Source organism: Triticum aestivum, chromosome 4D (assembly GCF_018294505.1).
Source record: "Triticum aestivum cultivar Chinese Spring chromosome 4D, IWGSC CS RefSeq v2.1, whole genome shotgun sequence".
Taxonomy (NCBI): Eukaryota; Viridiplantae; Streptophyta; class Magnoliopsida; order Poales; family Poaceae; genus Triticum; species Triticum aestivum.
In genome coordinates, this window is record NC_057805.1 from 452,101,738 (window position 1) to 452,117,167 (window position 15,430).

Here is a 15,430-nt window from a genome sequence, read left to right on the forward strand (position 1 = left end):
GGCGCCTGCAGCCGCCTCTCTTCGCCAAAGAGCAAATCCCCGCCGAGAAGGCCGAGCCGTGCGGAGCGGGCCGTGAGGAGTGGCGAGAAGGGGAGAGATCGAAGGACCGGAGGTAGCGGTGGTTTCCACAGGCGACCTTGTCCTCGGTGGCAGCTGTGGCTCCCCTGTACTCGGCTCGGATCAGAGACGGGGGTGGTTGGAGACGGCGGGCCGATGCGCTCAACGGCGAGATCCGGCAGGCAGCGTGTGGTGGAGGGAGGGGAAGGAGGCGGCCGCGCCACGGATAAACGCTCTATTCCTGAATCGTAAAACTTGTAGTAATAAATGAGATAAGAGTACTTGATCATCAATTCTAAAGCTGCCGTCTTGCTCACAACCTTGGATTTCTTGGTGAACTCTATACATCCACTACAAGACAGTGTCTAGTTTCAGTTATCTGAACATGAGCACTGAATTGATTCAGGCAAGATACGATTGTCAAGAAAAAAAAAAGATAGTAAAGACTGTTCTAAGTTTCTCTCACAGCAGCATGAGGTTCTTAACTGTGCACTTTGCCTGAAGCTGAAACAAAGTTGCAAGATAGGAGTACATTTTTTTTCCTAATCCTGGATATTGATAAACACTGCATGAGATAATCCTTAATCTTAAAACTTGTAATGATCAATGAGACAAGAGTACTTGATCCTTAATTTTTAACCTATCATCTTGATCATAACCTTGGATTTCTCGGTGAACTCTATACATCTATCATTTTATATTACCAACAACCCTAATCCTAACCGTTACTGTAGAAAATAATATACAGTAAATGGTAACTGTACGAACACCTAATTCTGAAAGATACAACTTGTAATGATGAATGAGATAAGAGTACTCAATCCTCGTCTTGGTCAAAACCATAGATTTCTCAGTGAATTTCATTTGTCTGTCGGTACAGTATGTATTTCCAACAAAGACTACACACAATAGCGTCTAATTCAGTTATCTGAATAATGTCTACTGATTTTATTCAGGCAAGCAACAACCAAAAAAGTTGTGACAACTAAATTCAATCTACAAATTTACAACAAAAGGTTCAAACATTTGTTCAAGGAAATGAATGCAACCTCGGAGTTTAGCAGGAAACGAAATATAACATCACACACTGTGATTCTTTAACATGGTTATCCTCTCAGTACACGTATATATCAATCAAAAAGTATTTTGATTGATTCATGTGCCTGCTAACATGCAGACTGCTTGCCTACAGAGACAAGATGGGGGTGAGAGAGAAGGAGGGAGAGGGATATGGCTTACCACCTACAGCGGGGAGGAGGAAGAACCTGCAGCAGCAGCAGCTTCTCCTTGGCCGGGCCCCTTCACGCCAGCAGAGCAGATCGGAGGGAGCAAACTGACTGCATATATAGACCACACACACGAATCAGATGTGGAGATGAAGAAGGCCAGAAGAAGAGAAGGGATTCATGGCATACCCTTGCGGACGTTGCCGCTCTTGCTCTCGGAGGAGAGGAAGATGCTGCGGATCCTGAGCTCGGTCACCATGGCCGCCCGCGGGCTAGGGTTTCGGGCGCGAGCAGGGAGGGATGGATGGGTGTGGAGGTGGAAGGAGGAGGGCGCGGTGGTGGTGGGAGGAGGAGGACTCCTCTGCCGCTGCGTGGTCGTGGTGGCGCCGATGCGGGAACGCCGGTGTGGATCTGGTCATGGCCGGCGGCTGGGATGTAGGCGGTCGGCGCGGTGAAGTAGGTGGTCGGCATCCGGTGGAGGGAGGCGACCGGCTGTGAGGGGCGAGAGGTGGCCGGCGATGGGGGAGGGAGGCAGCCAACGCATCGGCGGCGGCGGATGCTCGTGCAGGAGGGAGGGTGAGATGCGTGAATCGGGTAGGGATCGTGGAGGGGCGTGCGGGGATGGTTTTCTCTGCGCTGTAAAACCAGTGGGAGAGGGACGAATAAAAACCCGGCGAAAAAAACCAACGAAAATAGGAGGTGGGAGCGGGGGAATTGAGAGGTGGGAGCGAGGACGAAAATAAACCAGGAGAGGTGGGACGAAAATAAACCCGGAACGCGGACTACCAACTGCATTAGGAGTAGAGACTCTCTCGCGAATCCGAAAAAAAAACTCTCACACAAATCTCACCCCCACCGTACCCCTGGCCCTCAGTCGAGCTCCTCTCCCCCATGATCTCCTCGCCGCCGCCACCACCCATGCCGGCTGGTTCCGGCGAGCTCCGGTCGCAGGCAACTCGCCCCCAAGCTCCGCCCCTCCCTCCCCTCCATCCAGATCCATGCCTCAAGGCCTGCACCCTTGCCCGCGGCTAGGGTTTCGGGTGCCCGCGTGTTCTTGCCACCGAGTGCCCAGGTCGGCCTGCCGGCCAACGAGCAGCATCTCGCCCCTTCGGATGCCCAGGCCGACAAGCAGTACAGGGATTGGCCATGGACGGAGGCGAGTGCAGACGCGGCAGCGGGAGACGTTGTGGCAGCAGCGGATCTGGCAACCGCCGGGTCGGCTCGTCGTTCGTGGCCGGCCGGAGTCGCGCTGAGGTGCTGTCGTCCGTGGATTCTGGTGGCTGGCTGGCGAGCAATTGCTCTTGGACGCAGCTGCAGCTGCTCGTTTCTGAATTTTCTGAATTTTCAGTACTGCGGCTAGCTATGCCAAGTGTGTTTTCTGAATTTTCGCAAGTGCAACAGCCATGTTCAGTTTTAGTTAAGTGTAGTACTAGTGTAGGCTTTGGAATATCAGTTATAGTTCAGTGTAGTACTAGTGTATGACTAACAAATTAGATGTTAGCAGATAGATGCACAGTTAGTTTAGCAATGCCAAGTTCAGTTTTCGTTCATTGTAGTGCTGCTCAAGTTGGAGTTTAGTTCAGGTATAAAATTATCTATTCATGCCTATGCTGCAGCAGTCCGCGCGATTGTGATTCTCGTGTCGCTGATAGCTTGGAGCAGTCGGATCCGGTCCGTCTACTACTCGTGACTGGGAAGGAAGGTGCCGGAAGGAAGGACCGTGTCGCTGATAGTTCAAGTATAAAACTGTATCTTCTCATATAGCATCATTTCTAACGGCAAGTGTATTTTGGTCTACGATATATCAGTCCACAGAAAGGATGTTATGCGATTTAGCTTCCCATTTTTCGTAAGGCCTTACTGCAAAAAAAATAATACAAACTACAATGTTGCAGTCCTATAGTTTTATCCATGGAACTTTGTTTCTATGGTTACTATTTTTATTATTTCAACAACTGGTAATGAAGTTAAGACGAGCCTTGGAACATAGGTTGTTGATAGCTTAGTCTTTTTTGATGGTCCTCTATCTGTATAGCATTACAAGCAACAACCACTGAGCCATGAGAGTCTTTCTAGATGGTACTCTATCTACATACTCTTACAAGAAACAACCAACGAGTTATGGTATATATTTCCATTCTCAAAATAACTATCTTTGATGCTTCTGAATATTTAGCTTTCAAAATGACTTAACCGAATATGTAAGATTCTATGCCTATAATTTTACTTTTTCACTCTTAATTTTTGCTCAACAGTGTGATACTCTGTAGTTCCTCAAGATATTGTTCTTTACTAGATGACCCGTTGCGCCCATGGCGCAAAGGCCGAATGTAAGCCAATTGGTGTAAAAGTGTGCATTAATATATTGTTTTTCAAAAAGAATAGCTCATATACTATATGCAGCAAGTACATAAGATTGGAAATGATACACCAAGTCATGTAGGAAAGGACCCTTGTGATCTTTTTAGATTGGATAAATAATCATGCAAAGGCCTTTGGATATGCACTTGAAGGAGCATATATTTCCTTTATCATGGTTGTTTCAAAAGCATGCGATAGAGCAGTCTAAGTAGCGGATAATCGATAGCTAAATGCACAACACTGTCTTAGGGGATTACATAAGATCGAAAAGGAGGATAAACATAGATGTCTTTGTAGGCATTTATACTAATACTATGTTATATAGCAAGGGGCTCCTGCAGCTTGCTTATATTGAGTAGACAATCAGGTGCAATCCCTTGGAAGTGCATTTGAAGCCGAAAGCATATGCTTGCCCTTCGTTCATGTGGGTCCGACGGAAGAAGTCGCTCCAGCCTTTAGTGATGGTGGCCCTTTTGTCAACTCCCTTGATAAAGCGGGCCGTGACAGTGGTTGTTCCGTCTCCAGTTGTGATTGGAAGTTCACCGTGGCCAGCATCCATGTGTGGGAAAAGGGAACCCATAGAAAAGTGGACATTAAAGTACTGAAAACAGTAGTAAAGGTTAGTCACTATATCATTTTATACCATGCTATTATATGAAACAGAACAGAATAATTGCGAAGGATTACCATTCTTTTGCCTTGTGTTGCAAATGTTTCTGTCATGTGGCACACATAGTAGTTATTAGGCGTGGTGGTGCTGCGGATGATCTTTCGTAGTGCACGACCATTATGGTTGTAGAGCCTAACTATGTTGCCCCACACAACGTGGCGACTAAACTCATCTAAGTAGTGCTTGCAAGGCTCACCTATGTTAAATTGCACAAAATTATACTTTTCAGTAGTTGTTGCGAGAGCTGATGGAATGGGAAGAGTAATGTAGTTCTTACCACGGAGAATGTACTTTCCAGGCTTTAGATGGATTTTCTTGCCTTTGAACTTTTGGATTGAGCTTGCTTTGCGTGGGCGATGAATATACTCGTATCGCTTATTGTGCTTCCGACATAGTGGTTCGTCTGTGTTGAATAGGTAAGGAGATCATTGTAAAAGGTTGCAACAGCAGATAGAGGATAACATAAACAAAGAGAGGGGCTAATTAGCTTGTGTGTATTAGTGAAAGGCAGAAAATGGTATCCATCGTATACGGTAAGCTGGAAGTAGTAAGCAATGCTTGCACATGCAACAACAAATAAATTACAGCATTAATGAATAGCAAACAGAAGATCTATTGGACCCTGAAAGAAGTTTGTTTTATTACATACTTGATCAACTTGCATGTGTAAGTGATACAAAAAACTTATCAAACAGCATGCATCAGCGAAGAAGAAGAAACATTCTTTGCAATTTATAAACAATTACGTTTTTCAGAATTACCATGGGTAATTTGGCCACCGCTGGTATCATTGGCTGTGTCTACCTCCTCTTGTTTAACGCAGCCATCTGGAAAGAAGTAATAGAATAATTAAGCTCATATATTAGACCGTTGTATTAGTTGTGATGATTAACAGTGATGCACACAGACTTAGCAGGCCATTAGTAGTAAAAGGCGGTCATTATATTTAATAAATAATCCTAGCCCTCAAAAATCTGATTTCTTTATGTGGGAGGGGAAGCATATCGCTCAATGCCAGTGGGTGAAATCGACGGCATCCCATCGAACCCAGTAGAGGGCAGATCTCTCTCGCCTCATTTTCAAGGTCTGGCGGATGAAGATCTCATGGCTCTTGGCCATGTGAGTGCTCTTCATTGACTTGAAGATTGGCCAGTTCTCAAAGACGATCTTGAGCGAAACAATAAACTGGATGGGAATAATCAGGATGGGATAGTGCTTGTGAGCATCATATTAAGAACCAGAGACATGGCAAAAATTATGGTGATTTCATATGTTAATAAACCGAAAAAAGTAGCAAGATGAGTCAGAAAAACAAATCTCTTGACAGTGCTCTCTGGCAAGCGTTGCAGAGATCGAGAAAACTCAGTCACAGTCTCTATAACAACATCTCCTGTAGGCTGGGCGTAACATACAGATTTTTGGAGCTACAGTGTCTTCCAGCATAGCATCTAAAAATAGTGCTTGATGGAAGATGTACAGGATCTATTTGGAAATTTTGAGATGATATTGTAAGTGTTAGGTTATCTCTCATAGAAATAACTATATGAGTATTAGATAAATTGATTTGCCTCTTTATCGATTCTGTAAGAGAAATCTTGGCTAGTGTGTACGAATCTAATGCAGTTGTTGGATCCTACCTTGTAAATCTGGCGGTTGGAACGCGTATGCAGAAGGGAAGAGATGGCTTGTTCGTTGGTGAGTCCTTGAGCCAGGCGTGCCGCGAGCGAATATGTCGGTAGCACGCCGTGACGACGGACAGCGGCGCTACTTCGGAGCGGCTTCTTGGCCATGGCTCCAGCAGCCGGCCGATGCCAGGTCGGTCGCTGTCGATACGGATGGGGGAGGTGGTCCGGCGGTGGATCTGGATAAGGAATCTGGAGCGCCTGAGTTTAATGGGAGCTGCGGTCTCCTTCTAAAAAGGGTCAGGCGAAGATTTCTATGGGCTGGTGATGGGCCGTGAAATTTTTCGAAAGCCACTGTATTAAGCAGGCTGGTCTATTTTACAGAGACTTGTTTAGTTGATGGAGAGCGTTTTTTTGTGGCTACAAAAGCCAGAACAACATTATTATTATTATTATTTGTGCGGGGCAGAACCACATTATTATGTTTGTTAATGAAAAAAATTATTTCTGTGCAGGCATTGCACAGAGATTTAGTAGTACACAATTTTCCTGTTGGCTTAAAAAAATGTATAGCATAGTCAAGGAGCTATATGATTGGTTGTCTATGGTAGACAGAAGGGCGACAATATGTTTTGCGAAGGAAAATAAGAATGTGATTTTTATGAAGGCTAATCTCGATGGAGAAAACAGGGGCATCTGAAAATTGTTTTTTCCTTTTTTACCAATAGGGCTGCATATTTTGTAAGCATCTATAAATTCCAATGGATTACTTTTGGCTTGTTGCACGGCATAGGGAGTATATCGAACATGTGTGTATGATTGATATTAGAGTCATGGTGGCTTGTGTTACAATAAGCAAGCAGGGGAAAAGAATGAATTAGAAATAACAAGCCTCGGTAAAAGTTGTTGTTTTGTAGATCAGAAACAAAGGCGCCATAAAATGATTTAAGTGTTGCCAAATGGGTCCTCTTCATGTAATAAGCATTTAATATTGCAGAACTATAATATAGTCTTCTTAAACTAAATTGTGACAAATTCTTACTCTGGCACACTTGAGGTAGTCACCACGAGCATAAATTCTTTCACCATCAAACAGTCTCTTATCCATTGGTTTTACGACTCTTGTCAAACTGCATTCGCACGACATCTATGTGAGGTTCACACATTCAAAAATATGGCCAACTTGTAATTCTATGGTCTGCAATACTGCAAAATTAGATAAATGTTTTGAAATGGCTAAAGAGTAAAGATAACACACAAAAATAGTGACTTTGGGCCAACAAAGCAGAAGCACATGATTACTGATTTGGTGTCGGCTTACTTCTTAAAGCACAAAATAGCACGGCTACACAACCTTGCTTTGAGGAAAGTGAGCATAACAGCTACCCATTAAACGCGGTTATGAAGGAAAAAGGGCAACCTAACCATAATTGCATAACGAATTATTTTGCAGCAGAAACAACATCATTTTGGCCAACCTGAAAGAAAGGACTCAGCTTTAATGAAGAAGGAAGCCGAACACACCCACATTATAACAGCAACAGTACAGTGTCAGTATTTCTTATGCACTGATATGCTCATCTAGATTCTAAAAATATCACATCATATGGGTATTATTGAATATCTCCAACAGTCACATCGCAGGCGGAGTCACATTCTCCGGCGCCGCAATGGGTGTCCGGCGACCCCTGGCGCTGCAACCGCGTCATGGTGAACGTGTCTATCCATCACCGATCTCACATCAACCGACTACGTGCAGGCTTCGAGCTCCGACGAGGAAGAGTAGGGCATAGGAGACGTTGGCGCCTCGAGCCCCACGCGTCCCATGTCCTACTCTTCCTTCCCGGCGACCGCACTTCCATTCCGAGGGGCGCAGCCTGTTGCTAGACATGGACACGAACGGAACAATAAGGATTGTCGCCGGCAAAAATTTAGAGTAGTTTAGTTACATGTAATTGCATGGGTTTGATGATTTACAAATGAGGTATATGATCATGAATACAATTTTTTTGTGCTGGCTAATTACTGTCCGCGGACGAGCAGGGCGTCTGCAGGCGGCTCTTATATTCTAAGAATAGTTGTTGGAATATATCAGACAAAACAGTACAGATCATAAAAGTGCTACAAATTAGCACCAAAATAAAATTACAATTGTGCCACTGTGACAGAGAACCACGCATTCTGGACACCTATACACACGCGTGGCGCATATAGCATAGAGATCACCACGTGGTTGACTGTTGGTCTTGGTTCCATCGATCAGTTCATTGGATTCGTTCCCTCTCCCACTGTACTCGTACTGGAGAGAAAGCTCGGCTCCATTTTCACGGCCGCTCACGCTGCAGCTTGGCGGCGGAGCAGCTCTCGCTGCAGCTCAGAGGCGCTGCGACTACATCTGCATCTCGGTGGCCCGGTAGCTTGGAGGCGCAACGGCTCGTCGGCTCCATCTGCATCTCGGCGGACCAGCAGCTCGGAGCTGCGGAAGGGGGTATGGCGCCGCCGTTGCTCGTATCGGCGAGCCAAATCCTCGCAGTTGCTGCTGTTGCTCCCCGCTGAAGGTGGCGTCTATTCTGGCTGTGCCGACACTCCCTGAAGCTGATGACTTTCGACTGCAAGCGAGGCTCCAGCAAGACCATGGTGGCCGCCGTTGCCGCTCAGGTAAAAACTAACCTCCTTCATTGTTTGATGAATTTATAGAATTTTTTGTGATTCAATTCCACTATAGCACAAGGAGCACCATAATCTACTCTTTTGCCGAGATTAGTGGAACGGCAAAGTACATCTTCATTTTCTGAAAAATAGAACAAAAAACAGAACAAGATGCAGGGAGTGAGCACTCTTAGAAGTAAACTCCAAAAGGAGAAACTTATAACTTCACTAAATAACTATACCAGGAGCAACATTACTGATTACATCCTCATGGTCTCGTCATTTACAATAGGCCCAGTTGGAAAATGGCCTGTCAGGCCGTCGACGTTGCTGACGTGGTGCACCGGCCCACATTATCGGTGAACCATTGTCGGAGTTGAACTTGTTGATGGACAGTGATGATGGAATGCATCCCTAAGGCCTGAACAAACTGAGCATTTTCCTGTTTGTTTATCTAGCCTCTCATTCTTAACTTAGACATACAAATGAAAAAAATAGGTACCGGAGAAAGAGGGTGGAGACTAAACAAAGAGAAACCAAGATACCAAATGGATAGTGATAATGAAAATAGAAAGTGAAAAGTGAATAAAGAGAAACCAAAGACTCGAGAAAATAGAGTAAGAACGAACGGCGATGACCTAGCACTACTTTGCTAATAGCCAAGCCTGAATCATAGCAAGAACTTTGGTTGTCAACCTTATTGGCTGCTATTTTTTCACTCTACACTTGCTTCACTTTTTGCAATTTTGGAAGAATGTGTACCTTCTTAACTCTAATATCCAAAATCTCGTATAAGAATGTTCATAGTAGCACTAAGTTAATTAGTGCCTCCATCATATCTAGTGCCACATGATTACCAACTCTAAAACAATGGCTTCATCAGCAATCCTTCATGATGAACCAAAAACAAATTTTAGTCCTTCTGCTCGAGGCAGTGTGATGCAATATGGAGCATCAAGCAGTACACTGAACACCCAACTTGCACATAATGCTTACAACCCAAAGAGTGACAGAAATCTCATCTTACCACGTACATTAATTATAACAAGTAAAGTAATTCAAAGTAGATTCTTTTCGTCGGTACAATCTTGCGTACTGAAATCAAGAAGCCTAGTAATGTGAAATCATGAATTAGTCAATTGATAAAATCTAGTGTGTACATTAGACTATCTGCACATTTTGCAAAAGAAAGTGAGTGTATGTAATTACCAGAGCCACAATGTGCATACCACTGATGTGGCCACCTAAACATAGCAAAGAGCATGTTTTTTTGCTAAGACCCTAAATCCTAGACATTTTTTCAAGCAGCTTGTAGCTAGCACCATTTTTTATTAGTAGAAAAAGTTGTATAAATTATAAACATATTTTGTTACAAAATCTAAAGATGCGGACCTATACAAAGGCTGCATTTCCCTCTAAAATGTCCAAATAACACAAAGGTATGCTGTCACATCCTAAAACAGAGCGATGAGCATTATTCAACAAGAAACCAGTTTCAGCTAGCAAGGATAGGGGTTAAAGCCTCAAACTCACTGTGACTAAGAAAAGGTCGCCACTTACATGAGATGAGAGCATGGTGGATACATACCTAGAGTTGTCTTTCTTCTCCACTGCCTCATGGGTAGAGAACAGATCAATCAACATCTAATCTTAGTAACCTGAGAGGGAGAAAGAGAGGGTAAAAGACTCACAAATCAAATAAAATTATATCTTCTCCAGTATGTTGATTAGTGCAAAGCAGGAAGCACAACAAGATTAGATAAAATCCACACCTTCAACTAATAAATCGATAACAACTCACCGCCAAATATGTAGCAACAAAATAGGAAAACTGGACAGTGCAAGCAAGACACACAACAGATGGAATTGTAGTGCAAGCAAAATAGGAAATCCCCGAATTTCTGTAGGCTAGCACACAGTGGAATTGTAGTCTCTAATCACAAACCCATAGATCCCCTGTAAGAACTTTTCCTTGTAAAGCAGCCTATTCATAGATGACCAGTGGCCCCGTGCAGCCAGCTGCCCAGAAGAATCTCCTATCTGGCGGCAGGAAGACACCATTCTTAGAAATCTCAAGCTCCACCCCAGCGAGCACAATCCCATCACCAGTAATCTCGCACATGTATGAAAGAGCGAGAAAAGTAAACTACACATCATCATGTCACCATGCAAGGTTAATTTAGCAGTAGGTACAACAACACTTAACAGGGGACGTCGGGTCACCACCTAATCTATTTTGTATACCAGTAGTATATACAGGCCATTTAATCAGGTCAGTGTAACCTAAAATATATCTTGGCATGAATAAATGGAATCACTCGCTTTTATAAGGGGAAGCATCAGTATGGGATAAGTGCAGATAAATTATTTCATCTGCCTCTACTTCCATCAAGTGACTGGAATCAACTTAGAATTATGAAGTTAGCATCCATCTTCAATTAGAAAAACGAACAAAATTTACAAAATTGTCAAACAACTAAACATGTGTGTGTTGTGCCTACCTCTGATTAATACAGATGACGTGAATATTCAGTAATAGCTCAGCTCCAAATCCACTGCATTTGCTGATCATTCTTCAGCAGAATAGTAGGAGCGCAAGGCCACACCAGATTGCAAATTCTATCACTGCTGCTTGAATTAAAATGTGGAAGACAAGGAAAAATTAAGTGTCACAAAATAACATTATGCCAAATGATAAGCATGTATGTAGGAAATTAAAATCCAGTAAAAGATTTCTCTAAAGGGAATATGATGCCGTTAACACTCTGCAATGACTTTTCCAGAAGAACGAACATGGGCCGCAAGCTTTATTCGTCGGGTGATTACCGAGATCAACAGAATAGGTAAGATAATTAGTGCATCACAAATTTATGAAGAGAAAAAATATGTCTGGGCTTACAGAAACACCATTCATCCTAGTAACCTTAATTATCATAACAGACACACTTGGTTGAAATCACAAAAACTTATAGGCTGTAAACCAGCTACGCCACCAAAATCTCGATAAACTTGGAAAGAAGATCATGAGCACACACACTTGGTTGAACAAACGAAGCAAGGCATGAAAGAGAAAAATGGGGGAAGAACTCACCGGAGAAATATGTGGAGAGCAACCAGGGATATAGAATTTTTGCCAATAGCAAACTGAAGAAAATATCAGGATATCAATATGAAACGACGATGATGTGTGCCTTGCCACAATAGCTGCAATAGCCACAAAGTTGGGGCATCATAAGGGCTAATGTTTTCTTCAGAATCCCATACCAAACCTCTAATGTGCAAACTACTTTGCACAATTGCCGGCACTATCTGAGGTTGATCGGTAAGATAATAAAAAATATGAGAAGAAGAAAGGTCATCAGTCCAATATCAACATGTGTGCCTTAATTTTCTCGTAATACATATGTAAGAGAATCAACATATAGCGCATGATCAGATCTTACTTTTATTGATTAGAAGGCATCTCTAGACGCTATCAGCATCCCAAAGAAACTACGGGTAAGAGTAACCATCTATTTGAATTTTCCAAGCCATTCTTCTTAAATATTATACCACATGGTATATGTCCATGTCAAAAAGAGGAATCAGATGGAAACCAATGAGCATATGGTACCATAACTGTATCCTAAAACAGAAGCCAAGCTCAGCACTAAAATTTTAAAAGAATATAAGCTGGCAACTGACGTCTTAAATAGTGAATATCGATAATACCTCAAAGCATGAAAATTTTGTCTGCTAGTAATTCATATCAAAGAGATATAGAACTAAGAGAGTGTGCACACACAAGAAATACATGCATGTCAAATAAAGATATTTGAATGAACCTAAGTAAAATATTAGACGGCCTTCTTTACGAAATCTAGACCATACACTGCTGAGGTTATAGCATTACCTGCTTCATTTCTGGAACGAAGACAATCTGAACTTAGTCTGCAGTTGAACACCGAGAAATAAGATTTCAGAATATAAAGCAACAATTTGTATGTTTTATACAAAGAAATCTGCAGACGCGATATGAGATTTATGAGCAAACAAACATGCAGTTAAACGAGCTACAACATAAACAAACTCATAACTTGTGGTGAGTATACCTGCCTAGTAGTAGATAGATCACTCTACATTAGACTTAATTCCCATCAACAATATATCAGGTAGATTTACATCATTGAACCTGCAACAAATCCCAAAAAAGTAACACTGTTAAAGATCAGAACATATGTATGTCAAACCCAAATAGTATAAGGAGGAAGCAATGAAGCCAGACACACAAAGGGACGCACACTCGTGACTATCCATGGCTAGAATTGCAACCTGCCGGTGGTAGGCGAATAGCAAAGGCTGGATCCGGCAGGGGTGCACCCAACGATGTTCGCCGCAAACCGCGACGGCCCACCGTTGTCCTGTGAAGAAGTGGCTAGGGCGGCGACGCGGCAGGGCATGAGTGAGGAAGAAGAGGACTCTGATTGGGGAGGGCGTCGTGGAGCGTGGTAGCTGCAGGTCGGCTTCCCTTGACGGCCTCTTCCTGCAGGGCACGGTGTAGGAGAATCAAACACTATATTAGTTCATCAAAAATCAATCTTGTTCGAAACAGGGGATAGGATCTGTAGCTAACAAGATCAACCATCAACGACTTATCCCAAGTAAACACGACCAAATAATCAAGCAAATAAACTGTAATCCCATCTCAGTTAGCAATATAAACAATTACCCAACAATTCGAATCTCAACTCATCCCAGTCACGACATGACAAGAAGAGGACGAGTCTAGATGAAATATACCCGCTTGCGATGGCCAGGAGGTGGGACTTTGTGATCATGTTCAGGAACGGACCTCCGCCGCAGCCAGCACACTGGAAACACAGCCGCAGGATCTACCCCTCCTTGCCAATTTCAGGAACGGACCACCGCCGCAGCCAGCACACTGGATATTGCCCCGGGTCACTTGTTCCTTAATGGCTAGCAGCAAGCGCCATGGTGGTCACCTGTTCATTAAGATCCGGCCGGCAACGAGCGCCATGGAGGGACAGAGAAAAAAACGTGCGGTTGGCCATGGAGGCAGCAAGGACGCGGCGAGGAGGCGAAGACAGGCGGCGGACCTCCTACGTCTTCCTCGCGGCTGCACCCCACCGTGACCAGAGCGCAGTCCCCGCCGCTCTTCACCACTCTTCACCGGCACGGATCCATCGCCTGTGTGCGCCTTCTATGGCGCCGCCGCCGCTGCTCTTCACCGGCATGGATCCACCGCCCGTGTGCGCCTTCTATGGTGCCGCCGCCGGAGAGAAAAGTGAAGGGGAGGAGGAGGCGGCGCAGTGGAGAGATGGGGAGGACGGAGGCGGGGCTGGATTGGCTGCTCGGAGACGCGGGGATTGGTGGCTAGGTTTTTACTGCGCAGCACGATCCACCCACGTCTCCCCTTTCTCTCACCCAGGACGCACACAGAGCAAAATCTCCTACCCAGGACATGATGAGTGGGCCCAACCCGACTGAAGCGGAGGAGACGCAGCCGGGTGCAGGCAAGCGGAGTGACAAAAGTCTATCCCCTCACGTTGGACGCCCTGCAGCCCACGATCGCAGCGACCCACCCCTCTTTTCCAGCCAAACGCGCACAACACGCTGTCCGTGACTGCAACGATGGGCGCGCGCAGAAGAGTGGCCCAGCCGTCATCCACTACAACCAAAACTCATTGCGTACAATTAAACCGACGGTCAGATGTTTGATAGAGAAGTAAAAAGGACAAGAAACTTTACAGCGAGGCACATCGTGCGAGCGAGATCACGTGCGCGCCGCGGAGCCTCCAGATGGGCGGGTACTCTAGGAGGCTTTATATGTTAGATTAGGAGGAATCAAGGATTAAATTTACTGGAATATTCTATTACACACACATTATTACTTAATACATCCATGTGAGATGAAAAAAACCGTACTGATATTTATATTTTGGATATAATATAATGTGCACCTGCTCATACTTTCAATAAAATCACTACTTTGGTGGGAAAGTAAAAACTCCTCATTTCCTTCCAATTTAAGACCGCACTAGAGAATATACATAACACATCTATTTGATTGGTGTTACAAATTTGCAAGTGCAGCAGCTTAACTGTCACTAATATATGAAATGTTGCTCTAAGTCTCTTATGTCACATTAATGAACGTTATTACAAAAGTTTCTTATAAATATAGTAATAAATGGGAAGTTGTCGTGTCGACTATAATGACCAGTGATATAGTTTTTGAAATATACAACCATGGGTATAACCAAACGTATATCCTTTCCTTCCGGCAACCAATCCAACCCAATCCAAATATTGAGGTCTAGAATCCAGACCGAACCAAGCTAGGTGTATTCCCCATCCAAACCAATCCAAACTGCTTCACGTTTTTGGATTAAATCAGTAGTGTAAAACCGTGGACAAACTGCTGCGTTGCTACCGTGAACTCGTGAAGCTACTGCTCGCGCTTAACGAAGAGATACGGTCTTGAAGCTGCTAGTCGCCGTGAACCCGTTAAGCTAACGCTCGTGCTTAACAGAGAGGTACGGTCTTGATGCTGCTAGTCTCCGTCAACTTGTGAAGCTGTCGATGCACTGGCCCCGTACATTTTTTTTCAGGGATGCTGGTCTCGCCTCTGGTGCGCTTTGTAGCTAGACTGGTCGCTGATTTGTTCTTGGGACTACAGACTGAAACAATTTCAAACCAATTGGTCTGTGTCCAGACCGATCTAATCCAGTCTAGTAAGTGTTAAAGGCCAAACCAAACTAGATTACATTAGGGCTTCAGACCATTCAAACCAATCCAAAACAGCCCAGTAGAAAAACCGAACTAAAACTTAGGTTTGAACCCAA

General features: G+C 44.1%; 1 protein-coding gene and 1 long non-coding RNA gene across 14 annotated transcripts; both read right to left on the bottom strand.

Moving 5' to 3' along the window:
• Positions 1 to 3,783: 3,783 nt before the first annotated feature.
• LOC123097052 (uncharacterized) lies at positions 3,784 to 7,044 on the bottom strand. The gene is made up of 6 exons (XM_044518823.1): positions 6,989 to 7,044; positions 5,952 to 6,016; positions 5,076 to 5,141; positions 4,592 to 4,717; positions 4,332 to 4,510; positions 3,784 to 4,245 (listed from the first exon to the last, which is right to left on the bottom strand). The coding sequence occupies exons 1-6, from the start codon at positions 7,042 to 7,044 to the stop codon at positions 3,991 to 3,993; spliced, it is 747 nt and encodes a 248-aa protein (XP_044374758.1). The 3' UTR covers positions 3,784 to 3,990.
• Positions 7,045 to 7,850: 806 nt separating this feature from the next.
• Positions 7,851 to 14,207, bottom strand: LOC123098545 (uncharacterized). Of its 13 annotated transcripts, none has more exons than XR_006447829.1 (8): positions 13,365 to 14,207; positions 12,897 to 13,107; positions 12,677 to 12,756; positions 11,677 to 12,515; positions 11,087 to 11,213; positions 9,348 to 10,243; positions 8,828 to 9,015; positions 7,851 to 8,727 (listed from the first exon to the last, which is right to left on the bottom strand). It is a non-coding gene; the product is annotated as an uncharacterized lncRNA (long non-coding RNA). The 13 variants fall into 13 exon arrangements; XR_006447828.1 differs by having other exon boundaries at positions 8,828 to 9,695; positions 10,174 to 10,243; positions 13,365 to 14,189; XR_006447830.1 differs by having other exon boundaries at positions 8,828 to 9,473; positions 10,174 to 10,243; positions 13,365 to 14,188.
• Positions 14,208 to 15,430: the final 1,223 nt, after the last annotated feature.

What these genes read in the sequence shown, in the direction of transcription:
- LOC123097052 (XM_044518823.1), bottom strand. Translation starts at nt 7,044, where the DNA reads ATGGATAAGAGACTGTTTGATGGTGAAAGAATTTATGCTCGTGGTGAC. An exon ending in CCAACCGCCAGATTTACAAG is followed by an intron (nt 5,142 to 5,951) that starts GTAGGATCCAAC and finishes ACTTCTTTCCAG; the next exon opens with ATGGCTGCGTTAAACAAGAG. An exon ending in TGGAAAGTACATTCTCCGTG is followed by an intron (nt 4,511 to 4,591) that starts GTAAGAACTACA and finishes AATTTAACATAG; the next exon opens with GTGAGCCTTGCAAGCACTAC.